Genomic DNA, 13,622 nt, shown 5'->3' with positions numbered 1-13,622 from the left:
ACTTCCAACAGCTACTCTGGAAGTGCCACACCCTTTAAGGTACAAGTTAACTTTGACATTCCCATATTTGAGGGTCAGATAGATGCAGATGCCGTAGATAAATGGTTAAAACTGCTCAAAGGGTATTTTTTTTTGTTCATGATTTTTCCGACCGGGAAAAGATTACTTTCGCTCTTCTCAAAGTCGTCCCCCACGTCAAGGACTAGTGGGAAACCTACTGCAAGCAGAAGGATGAAAGTAGGGACTCACTGTTTTCAGTCACACCCACTTGGAATTCTTTCTGCGTTGCCATCAAGAAGCAATACTACCCTGTCAGAAGCTATGAGGATCAGTACATAAAGTGGACCACGCTGCGGCAGGGAAGGGACCAAGACGTGCCAGAGTTTACTAATATTTTCCATACCCTTTGCACAGAGTTGAGTATCAAATATTCAAGGCATCATTTGGTACTCAAATACCACGGTTGCCTGCACAGGTACATCTAGGATGAAATAGAATTCCTGAACATCCCCTCACTCGGCACGGCATACCAATATGCCGTTAAGATCGAACAAAATTTTAAACAGAAGAAGCGAGACTTTGGATCTGCGAATCCAAAGCAAGGGAAAGGTGCCCCCAAATTGCAAAACAAAGGAAAAAGCCAAGGTTGGGCGGCCCAAGACAACCCGCCAAAGTCGCAAGCAAAGAACAGCGCTGTGAAGTCGAAAAAGGACACGCAAAAGTGGTGTGAGTTCTATAAGAGCTCCACTCACAACACAAGTGAGTGTTGGGCCAAGCAGTGATAGGTGGCCGAGCTAAAGGTTTCCAAATCAGATGCATGTTCTGACTCTAAGTCAGAACCCAACAGGGGGAATGACAAAGGGAAGCAGATTATTGATGCAGAGCCCAACGCCACTATTGCCACCATGAAGGTACAGAAGGAGGAACCCGAAGATACAGAGGAGAAGGAGCGCCTCTTCCACTCCCAGATGTGGGTAAAGGGCTCCACGCTATAGTTCATTATCGACAACGAGAGCCAAAAGAACCTCATTTCAGCAGAGGTTGTGAAGCGGTTGGGCTTACCGACCACAACACATCCACAACTGTACACCATCAGGTGGCTTCACCAAGGACTAGATCTTCGCGTGAGCCAGCAGTGTCGCCTTCCATATAACATCAAGCCCTTCACGGATGAGGTATTATGTGACGTTGCCCCCTTTGATGTTTGTGATTTATTATTAGGCCAACCATACTTGTGGAAGCGACATGTTGTGTATGAATCAAGGCCTCGTGTTGTTATTGTTACTTTGGGTAAATTGGTACATCAACTTCCCTGGGTCGTAACTTTGGAATACGATCTCTGTTTGACGCGCACAATACCTCGTTAGAAAGATCTATCCGAGGACTAATACTTTGAGATGAGCAACATTAGTCCATGGTCCCATGTTGCTCCCAGTTTTCCCAAAAAACGTTGTTTAGGGCCTCAAAATGGCTTCGGAAGTTCAGGACACCAAAAACTGCTAAAAATAGTAAACTGTGCTACAAATAAGGAAACTGAAAAATTGGAAGATATAGTTGTGGAGGTCCAAGTGGGATAGGTGGGTGGCCACCAACATCCACCGGGATCAATATATTTTTTTCTAAAATACCATAAATTAAGTTTAGAAAAAAATAAACTATATACATTTTTATAAATTTTAATAGGAGAGAAAATTTGTTATTCTATAAACAAAGAATTTCATATAGTAATTTGATATTCATATATATATATATATATATATATATAATTAATTAATTAATTAATTAATTAAAGAAAATTATGTTATGGTTCTTTCACAATGAATTTTTTTAATAAAAATGTAATACAAGGGATATTTGAAAATATAAAACAAAATGTTCACGGGTATTGGATAAATGGTGTTGTTAAGGCATTCTTATTAGGGTGTTATTATTGGACATGACCATGATATAGCCTCACCAATTTCAAACTTCACACGCACACACACACACGCACACACACACACACACACACACACACACACACACACACACATATATATAAATAACAAAATTAAATTTAAGCAATGTGTTTATCTGTATGTATGAAATTTGAATGATCATAATAAAAACATGCATTTTTCAATAATATTTTTAATGTGTTGGTTTCCAATTTGTAATTTTTTTTTGTGACTAGGTTGAGCCTAGGCTGAGGCTAGTACTAATCCATCCATAATGGGAAGTGAAATTCCCCTAATGTGGCTTCTATCTTCAACTCCTCCCATGACTAAACCCCGCACAAACCAATTGGTCTACAACTCAAGGGCATTGTCCATTTGTACTTAAGTTATAGTACTTTATGGCGAAGTTAAAGTTGCATAGTATTTGTGGGGCTTAGGATGCATGACAAACAACCAAGGTCAAGGTTATGCCCTTTACCAAGGGATTCAGTTAGCCAAGTAAAAACATATAACTTCTCTAATTGTTTTGGAAGACTCTCTCCTTCTTATTCAACATTTGGTAAAGGGCTCTTTTCTAAGGGAAAAAACGTTAAAAAGCCTTAATATGAATAGAATTATGAAAGCAACAAAAGGGTTCTCTTCAATAACATATTTCCATGTTCTCCATAATCTCAATAAAGATGTGGATGATTCCTCCACGAAAAGTTGCAAATCCAAGAAAAAATCCATCCCAGTGATTCCAACTAGTGGATCTACCAGTCACTTGGCCAATCATCTACCCACTCTAATGCATTGGTGCACATACTTAATTCCTCAAATATCACAGGCATCATCAGACACAATGGGTCAATATGCTTGCTCAACTCTACAATACATGATAATGATGGCAAGCCATATATGTTATTCAAGTTAGGGTTTTTATATGGTTAACGATGTAGATGGATAGAAAATTATACAAGACCTTCAAATTTTAGGGAAAAGGGTTGATTAAATAATTATTAGTTGATAGTTCTAGATTGTCTTGAGTTGTTGTAGATTTTTTTGTTGTATGGGAAACCTAATGGTATGTTGTAAGAGAGATAATGTATTTGTTAGTTTTTCTATAATGGAATCACATAAGGCCCTTTATTATGGATCTTCTTCCCACTATGGTTTATATAGATGATTGATATGTTAGTGTGCATGCAAAATATGTATATGTTTATTGAGGAATGTTATAATAATAAAGGATTGAATATATATTCAAGGATTATTTATAGAATAGAATTGTTATTATCATCTAAAAAATTACTTAGTAGGTCCTAGAAACGTGGTTAAGGTGAGATCTTATGTCACAAACCTAAGAGTCTTGCCTGAAATTTTTCTTTTTATCATCTTTGATCATGTGGCATTTCCCCACCTTGGTGGTAGTAGCTTGAATAACCTTCACTTACTACAACTAAACTACACCTCTTTGGTTAAAATATGACCATAACTTCACCTTAAGATATATAATGTTATATGCATGTTAAATTTGTCAACTAGGGACAAACTTCACATTGGACAACTCATATGAGGCAACTCATATTTTTCTTGGATTCCTCTCTCTGGTAGGTGTAGGATTGATCTAAAGATCATCCCATTCTGACATGTACAAATGAAAATATGAATTTATTTTTGATTATGGACAAATTGTCAAGGTCGATTAGTAAACTCATGTAGGCTCAGAAGCCCAACAGTCACATCTATTCATTCTTAATGTTTGCCTATAAATACATGATGCCTCCTCCTCATTTGGACACACTTAACTCTCTCACATCTTCTCTCTCCTTCATTGATTGGGTATGAAAATCAGATGCTGCTCTCCAGACGTGCGAAGGAAAGGAAGGGTTTTTTTGTTCTAATTGTTGACCAAATTTGACCGAAAATTGAAAAAACTATTTTGACTTGCATTGACCTGTTTTGGTGCGGTTTTGGGTGGAGGAATTTTGTCTTAGCAGGCCACAATTCCAGGCATGAATACCAAAGCAATTTGACCTGTTTGACTAGCGTTGACTGTACTACGACTGACTTGTGTTGACCAGTTTTGACTAGACTTCTTTAGATTGTTTTGGGATGATTAGACTTATTGTTGGAGGCCGAAGTTGACTGGGTATGACCGAGCTGAATTGAGGAAGAAATCTGACCTGTTGACCAACATTGACTTTCTGGTTAGGGTTTTATGTTTCTGTTGTTTGACTGATCAGATTTTCAATGCAATTAGACAAGTGAATATTATACATTGTACTCTCTCTCTGCCGAAATTTTGAAGAATTATAAGAAGAATTGATCAAGGGTTTCCCCACATTGGTGTTTGTCCCTAGCTTGTGCCATATCTTGTGTCCTCTTGTCTTCGCTAGTCTTCTACTATTATTGTTTATGTTCTATCTGCATTTTATTATCATGTTGATGTGATTACTGCACTGAATATTGATATTGGGCTAGTAAAGAAATTGAAGTAAAATTGCTCTAAGCATAGAACATACCATTGTTATCCTAAACTTAACATAGAATCAGAGTTGAGGTGAAGACAAAGCCCAAGAAAGAGTGAGAAGAGACATCATTGATCATAGACAAGATTCAATGGCTTCCACATCCTATCTCAAGTTTGATGATAAGCTTCATGATAAGTCTGATTATCATGAATTTAAGATGTCTCTTGATTTGACATTAGAAGAGAAAAATGTGATGGATTATGTGCAAGGAAAGATTTCGGAACCTCCTTCTAATGCACCGACTACTGCCAAAACCAAATACAAGAAGGGTGAAGTCAAATCCAAGAAGATCATTGGGGATTCTATTCATAAGCATTTAGTTGCTTACATTTCCGAATTGAACACTTCAAAGGAGATATATGACAAGTTGGTTGGCATGTTCAAATCTAGCAATGAAAATCAAATTATTTTTCTCAAGAACAAGCTAAAGGATATAAATAAAAGGAAGAAATGAAGATATTCAATCCTACTTCATGAGGGTTACTGAGATAAAAATGGATCTTCTTTCAATTGGAGAAGTTATTTCTTATAGGGAGCTTACCCTTATTGCCCTTGGAGGACCCCCTCTTGAATAGCAGGTGTTCAACACTACTATTCTTAATAACGGCAGGATTCCATGTTTTGAATAATTGCTGACGAGATGCTCTCAAGAAGAAAAAAGGATGATGGAACTAGATATGCCTTCAAATAGGAATGATCCTATTGCATTCTCTGCTCATGCTAAAAAGAAGAACAATGTAGGTTCAAAGAAGAAATGTCAAGGAAGGTCGGGTTTCAAAAATGGAAGGAAGGGAAGATGCTTCATTTGCAACAAGTTTGCTCACTATGCCAGTGAGTATCCTAATAGAAGGGATAGACCTCATGACGATGACAACCATAACAACAACAATTTCAGGGGCAGCTACAATCAAAGGAATGAAAGATTCAACAACCAAGAAAAAAGGAATGCTCCCGCTTCTCATCAAGGAAATCGTCACCCTCCTAAGAGATCAAGAAACACTAGGTATGATGAATCTAATGTTATTGATAACAAGCAAAAATAATTCTATCTTATATCTTCCCTTTCTACTGCATCTCCTCCGGACACTTTGGGAAATTGGTTGATTGATAGTGGTGCCTCAAGGCACTTCAATGGGTATAAGGAAGCTCTTTCAAATCTGATTGAAAGGGATACAAATTTAGAAATTATCCTTGGAGACAATGCCACCTATTTCGTGAAGGGAGCTAGGAATTTTACTCTTCAATTGAATCAGGGTAACACCATTCATCTACAAGAAGTACTATATGTACCTGATCTAAAGAAGAACTGGTATCTATCTTAGTGATGGAGGACAAAGGATTTAAGCTGGCATTCAAATATGCATTTACACTTGGCTTCAAGGTTGATAACCTATATCAAGCTATGTTTTGCGACATGTATACATTATAAGGCTCTACCCAATACAAGGAAGATGGTGACAGGTATGCTCGAATTTAAAGTAGAACATGAAGGTTTTTGTTAGGGGTGTGTCGAAAGAAAATATACAAGGGGACCATTCCCCTCAAGTGATATCAAGACTACTGGCATATTGCAATTGATTCATTCTGATCTATCTGGGGCAATGTCAGTGAACTCATTGGGAGGATACTTATATTATGCAACCTTTATAGATGATTTATCTCAAAAGACTTGGATATATTTCTTGAAGAAGAAGAATGAATTATTCTCATGGTTTCTTTCTTTCAAATCTTTGGTCAAAAATAAAACCAGGAAGAAGATCAAAATATTGAGGACTGATAATGGAACTGAATATGAATCAAATAAGTTCAAAGTTTATTGTAGAGAAGTTGGCATTAAGAGGGAGATTACTACTGCATATACTCCTGAGCAAAATGGCGTTGTTGAAAGGAAGAACCGTTCTATCGTAGAAGCCACCTGTGCCATGCTTCATGATCAAAGCCTTTCGAAGTTCTTATGAGTCGAAGCTACAAACACCACCGTGTATGTTCAAAATATATTCCCTCATCAAGCATTGGATTCCAAAACCCCCAAAGAAGTTTTCACTGGTAATAAACCCAATGTTTCTCACTTTATAATTTTTGGTAGCCCTTTATATTTTCATGTGCCGAAAGAAAATGCAAGGAAATTGGATGCTTCTAGGAAGAAAGGAACATTTGTGGGCTACAATGAAACTTCTAATGCATATAGAATCTATGTGCCTGGTCAAAGAGAAGTGGAGATAAGTCATGATGTCACTTTCAATGAGGATGTTTCCCTTGGGAAGATTATTAACCTTCCTCTTCCAAGGAAGGGAAAAGAAGCAAATTTCGGAAAGTAGGGAGAACCGCAGGATGATCAGATGCCTGATGTTGAGGAACAATGGATCCCATTGATCCACCCCCTCATGAAATGGAGACCCTCACGGCTTAGGGAGACTCTTGAAGATGCAGACAGACATGTTGCACGTAGGGGGACATTTCGTGAAAGAAAGAAGCCTAATAGGTACCAAGGGTACTTAACTGCTATGAGCACCATTGTTCAATCTTAGCCTTGCACATTCGAAGAAGCTGCCAAACGCCAAGTTTGGAGAGTATGAGTCGATTAAGAAGAATGATGTATGGGATGTTGTTCTTAGATACAATGAAAAATTTGTTGTCACCTCGAAATGGCTCTTCAAGATGAAGCATGGAGCTGATGGAAGTGCTGAAAAGTTCAAGGTTAGATTCGTTGCTCAAGGATTCTCTTAAAGGAAGGTGCAAATTATGATGAGATATTTGCACCAGTTACCTGCTACACCACCATCCATTCGATTATAGCCCTTATTGCCTCGCAAGGATGGAATATTCATCAAATGGATGTAAATACTTCCTTGTTGCATGGTTCACTTAAGGAGGAAGTCTATGTAGAACAACCTGAGGGGTTTAAAGTTCAATATTGTCAGTCACATGTATGTAGGTTGAACAAATCCCTCTATAGGTTGAAGTAAGCACCCCGAGATTGGTATGAGAGGATCAATAACTATCTAATGAAGCTGGGATTTACAAGAAGTGAAGCTGATCCAAACCTTTACTTTAAGGTTGAGAATGATAAACCTATAATATTGGTACTCTATGTGGACAATCTCTTTTTGGCAGGTGCAGACCCTCTTATTCATCAATGTAAGAGGGAGTTGGATTCTAAATTCGAGATGAGGACCTAGGATTGATGCATTACTTCCTAGGGTTGGAAGTCTGGTAAAAGACAGGGGAGATTTTCCTTTTCGAAGGAAAATATATTGTGAATATACTTGAAAGATTTGGGATGGTGGGTTGCAAATCTATGACTACTCCGATGGAACTTAAATTCAAGAAGTTATGCGGAATTGTTGTTGGGATCGATTTGGGAAATCCTTTTGAGTATCATCAACTCGTGGGGGGGTTTATGTTCTTAGTGAACTCCCATCTAGACATATGTTTTGCTGTGAATACATTGAGCCAGTTTATGGTCGAGCATCATCACATACATTGGATTACTGCCAAGAATCTCTTGAGATATCTTCGGGGCACAATCACTTATGGACTGAGATACATTGTCAGTAATGTGAGGCTCCATGGTTACTCTGATGCAGATTGGGTTGGCATTGTGGTGGATCGTAAATGCACATCTGGATGTTGCTTCTCTCTAGGTTCTGCTTTGATATCATGGATGAGCAGGAAGCAGAAGTCAGTTTCCTTGAGCACCACTGAGGATGAATACATTTCTACTAGTTTGGCCTCCTGTGAAATTGTTTGGTTGAGGAATATATTTAGTGAGCTATTTGGACATGTGCTAGATATCGCCGTGATCTTCTATGACAACTCGAGTGGGATTCGTCTTTTAGAGAATCCTGTGTTTCATGACCGTTCTAAGTATATTGATATCAGGTACCACTTTATCAGGGATATGGTACAATGGGGAGCAATAAGGCTCCAACACGTTGGGACTGATGATCAGGTCACCAATATTCTTATGAAGCCCCTGGGGAAGGTAAAATTCATAACCTTCAGTGAATGACTTGGAGTCATGGAGATACCCTCTTATGAGGGTCCTGTATGAGGTGGATGTTGAGCTCTGGGAGCTTAGGGGGGCTTGGGCTACTTCTTGGAGCGATAAGTGACCATAGGGTGAGTGGTTGGCCTTCCCCTATTGGTGTGCGATGTACAGGGTGAGTGGTTCACATTCCCCTATGATACCGTATGGTGGCATATGCATAGGATGAGTGGTTCACCTTCTCCTATGGCATATGAGCAAGATGAGTGGTTCACCTTCTCCTACCTACACATCCTACCCATTCAGTCTGGGACTCATCGGAAGTACCTCTCATCTAGCCAATGAGTAGGGAAATGAGGATAGGGACCATACTACTATCGATGGATGCATCATGTACTACTGTTCTCCTTATGATAGGATGTTGATATTGATCTAGGATCAATGGAAGTTGACTTCAAGTCGGTTAAGAGTGGTATGACACACTCTTTATTATTGGAGACTGACTTAAGGTCATTGGGTAATGGTATGATACATTCTCGATCATTTCCTTTTTTTTCATAGTAGAGAAGAGAAGAGACAGTGATGGTACAGGTTGTCAGACAATTTGGAAGGTGAATTTCTTCCTAGTTGAGAGGGAGTGTTAAATTTGGCAACCAGGGCCAAACTTCACATTAGACAACTCATATTTTCTTGGATTCCTCTCTTTGAGAGGTGTAGGATTGATCTAAATATCATCTCATTCTGACATGTACAAATGAAATTATGAATTTAATTTTATTATGGACAAAATGTCAAGGTCGACCAACAAACTCATGTAGGCTCAGAAGCCCAACAATCATGTCTATTCATCCTCAACGTTTTCCTATAAATACATGATGCCTCCTCCTCAGTTGGACACACTTCACTCTCTCACATCTTCTCTTTCCTTCATTGATTGGGTACGAAAATCAAAAGCTTCTCTCCACACGTGCGAAGGAAAGGAAGGGTTTTTTTGTTCTAGTCGTTGACCAAATTTGACCGAAAATTACAGAAGTTGTTTTGAATTGTGTTGACCGAGAGTTGACATGTTTTGGTGCGTTTTTGGGTGGAGAAATTTGTTCTTAGCAAGTCGTAGTTTTGGGCACAAAAACTGAGGCACTATGACCTTTTATTTGACCAACGTTGATTGTATTAGGGCTGACTGCAGCGTTTCTTTTGTTGACCGATTTTGACTGGACTTTTTTCAGATTGTTTTGGTCTAATTAGACTTGATGTCGGAGGCTGAAGTTGACTGGGTATGACCGAGCTACATTGAGGAAGAAATCTTCCCTGTTCACCAACGTTGACTTTCTGGTTACGGATTTCTGTTTTTGTTGTTTGATTGATCATATTTTCACTATAATTGGACAAGTGAATATTATACATTGTACTTTCTCTCTCTCTACTAAACTTCTAAATAATTATAAGAAGAATTGATTAAGGGTTTCCCCACATTGGGGTTCGTCCCTGGCTGGTGCCATATCTTGTGTCCTCTTGTCTTGGCTAGTCTTCTACTATTATTATTTATGTTCTATCTACATTTTACTATCATGTTGATGTGATTTCTAAACTGGATATTGATATTGGGCTAATAAATAAATTGAAGTAAAATTTCTCTACGTATAGAACATACCATTGTTATCCTAAAATTAACAGTGTAGAACTAAACAATCAACACATTATCATATAAAATCATATAGAATAAATATTACTCATCATCTAAGGGTGATCACTGACACATTTGAGGGTGCTATTTTTTATTAATAACACCTTATTAAAATGGCATCTTTACTTATGTAATGACTACCAATCCTTCGCTCTTTATTCCATCCTTATGATTTAAGTATGGTTTAAAATTAGCTAATGAAAGTCTATATTTGTATTTTTTTGTATGTTTCTGAAAGCTTAAAGACAATTTAAACCTCAAAATATTATTTTAGAGTTCAATGAAATGTTAAATTAGTTTTGTTTTCTTTCTTTTGTTTTATTTTTTTTGTTTTTTTGTTTTGTTTTTGTTTTTGTTTTTTTTGATGGAGAGCTATGATTTATTTCTTAAATCTAAACTAAATTTTTCTTCATAATTATTGTCTATTTATAGATAATACCTTTTAAGCTACATGTGTTAATTTTTTTTTGTAAGTTTTATAAATTGTTAATTTATTGTAATTGTTTTGCATGTAGGTAAATTATTTCATTATAAATGCCTCCAAAAATGAAGGGTCAATCAACTATAGACAAATTTTATGGATATTCTAAAACATCAAAAACTTCTAATGTTAAAAATATTCCATATATACCTATTTGAATGACGACACTTATGAAGATATGGATGGAGAGTTTTGATCTAGAAATTCTGAGCCATGAAAAGGAAGGAAAAAATTATGCATCTAGTAGTTCGAGGAGGAAGACCTTCTCAAAACGAGAATTTTGAGAAGAGTGGACAATAAAACATCCTTGGGTGTATAGTATCAATTTTGAAAATGACAAGACTCGTATGAAGTGAAAAATTTGTGAGGAATACAATGCTCAAGGTCCATGTGGTATTGGAAATGGATGTAATACCATTCAATATGATGTTGTGACAACTCATGGAAAATATGTTATTTATCAAACATCAGCTCAAAGAAATTTGTATGAAACTAAAAGGTTGGCAAAGCCCATTACAGAACACATAGTGGCTATAAGTGAGGCTAATAAGGAAAGGGTCATAACCACCATTAATTTAGCATATTTTATTGCATAGAAATATATTTCAATTTCTACTTATGAAGATATTTTTCACCTTTAAATGCATCTACAGACGCCTGATATGCCTTCTCGAGTGGAGTATTCTTCCTACATAAATAGAAAAGAAGCCACTGAATTTATTCACTCTATATCAGATTACCTTGAAGAGGTGCAAGCTAGAAAAATGTTAGATAATCCATTTTTCTCTATAATGTTAGATGAAAGTATAAACAATGGTTTGGAACAACACCTTGTTTTGTATTCTACATATACAGAATTAAAAGGTTTGGGCCCTCCAGCGTCACAATTTATGAGAATGATTACTATTCCTGATGGAAAAGGAAAGACTATATATGATACCATCATTAATTTAAAGGAATCAAGGCAATTGAAAAATGAGAAACTAATAGCAGTTTCGACTGATGGTGTATCATCTATGGTTGGATGTGAAAATGGATTTGTCACATTGCTAAAGAATGATCTACCAAATCTTATTGGTACTCATTGCATTGCACATCATGAAGAACTTGTAGGATCATATGCTTCAAAGGAGATTCCAGAGTTATTGTATGTTGAGAAACTAATAAACAAGGTATACTCATGGGTTGGAAATTCGGCAAAGAGAAATAATGAACTCATTTCTTTATTAGAGATAATGGAATTAGAATCCTTGCAGGTTCTTCAAATCCATGGGATTAGATGGCTCTCTAGGGGTCAAGTGGTTGAAAGACTAGTTACATTGATGCCTACTATTTTGAGTTTATGGAAAAAAGAAAGAAAGAATTCATGGTATCATAAGGCAAGGATTTTTTCAGTTCAATTTTGTTTGAATATGCTTGTTGATGTTTTGAAGGAGTTGAATAATCTAAACAAAAAATTTCAAGAAGATAATGTGGATGTCACATTGCTTGGAATAGCTATTGACCATGCATTAAATACTCTTAAAATATATTTTTGTAGATTAGATTCTTTTGCAGAAGGTGTTGTACATCTTACTAAATTTTTGAAAGACTCTAAAGATGGTTTCCTTGAAAATGTTGACAAAGAGGGGACTATCCATAGACATGATTTGTTGTATATTCCAATCCATGATGAACAATTGTCACAACCAATGGAAGCTTGCATTGATGGCTCCCTCGAGAGTTGCATACAACTTACAAGAAATTATGTCCAGGGATTGATTGAGAGTTTCAATTCAAGATTTCAAAATCTTCATCTTTTTAATGTAGCAAGGTTGTTTAGTCCTTGTCATTATCCGTCAGATATTTATGTGAGAGAAAATAATGCAAAGCATTGGCTTGAAATACTTTTTTCACATTTGCAGCATAAAACATGTAATGAAGGTGAAAATGTACCAATGTTTGATATTGCAGCTTGTAAAAGAGAATTATATCAATTTATTGATGTGGTTTATTTGAATGGAGAAATATTCTCAATGAAAGATGCATGGAAAGTATTTTCTCAAATAGAAGATTGGCACTCTAGGTATCCAAATATGCTAAAATTATGGCAAGCAGTGCTTGTCATACCAGCAAGCATTGTTGCATGTGAACGAGGGTTCTCTAAGAAAAATATAATCAAAGATATAATGAGAACAAGACTATCAATTAACATACTTAATGCATTGATGCACATACCATTAATAGGTCCTAACACAATAGAGGTGGAATGGGAACGAGTTTATGAGATTTGGCAAGGTGCAAAGGAAAGAAGACTTTTTGACATGTGAGAATTATTAAGTTACATGTTTTTTTACTTTGCACAAAGTTTATTTACACATAATTCTTTTTACTTTTGTTGTCCTCTACTATATTTATATTTATGATATGGAATTTTAATGTTCTTTCTGTATTGATGGGATGTGGAATACATGCATTAATAGTTACATGGATGATGGTTGCCAGAAGAAGAAATTGAAGATATCATTTGAAATATTCTTCATGTGTTGTTGTTATAGGTTGATGGCACATAAAAAATGCCATCAAGGTTGAAAAATGGCCACATATTACAAACCTTTTGAAAAATGTAGTAAAAGATGTGATGCGTTTTGGTTGGATCATTTTGCTACTATGACATAACTTCTCTACCTTTATGCTTCTCAAGATGCATTTAAATACATGGAGATTATTTTTCACATATATCCAATCCCCCTATTTGTTTGGCTTTAATGCATAGCTTCCATGAAACTTGAGGCATTTCATTGCTTTCATTATCATCAGAGCAATGGAATTTAGAAACTTGTAAGTTTTGGCATTAGTTTGGTGTAGCTGGATTTTGGAGTAAACCATCATTTTGAGTACTGTGTATATGTATCAATTAATAATTTGTTGTCAAATGTATTCCTCTTATTGGATGGTTCTGAAAACTAGACATTGGTGGTATGCTCTTGTGTCCTTTTAGGGTGCCATATATTTTCAATTTTCAATGAAATTCTTTTTC

At 36.4% G+C, this 13,622-nt stretch overlaps 1 protein-coding gene across 1 annotated transcript; it reads left to right on the top strand.

The window, feature by feature from the left end:
* Positions 1–11,244: 11,244 nt before the first annotated feature.
* Positions 11,245–12,912, top strand: LOC149266060 (uncharacterized). Its single transcript, XM_089407001.1, has one exon. The coding sequence runs from the start codon at positions 11,245–11,247 to the stop codon at positions 12,910–12,912; it is 1,668 nt and encodes a 555-aa protein (XP_089263127.1).
* Positions 12,913–13,622: the final 710 nt, after the last annotated feature.

Source organism: Pinus tabuliformis, chromosome 6 (genome assembly GCF_031772625.1).
Source record: "Pinus tabuliformis cultivar Carrire ecotype Pingquan chromosome 6, CPIR1, whole genome shotgun sequence".
Lineage (NCBI taxonomy): Eukaryota > Viridiplantae > Streptophyta > Pinopsida > Pinales > Pinaceae > Pinus > Pinus tabuliformis.
Note: the sequence above shows the minus strand (reverse complement) of the source record. Positions and strands in the feature narration are given on the sequence as shown.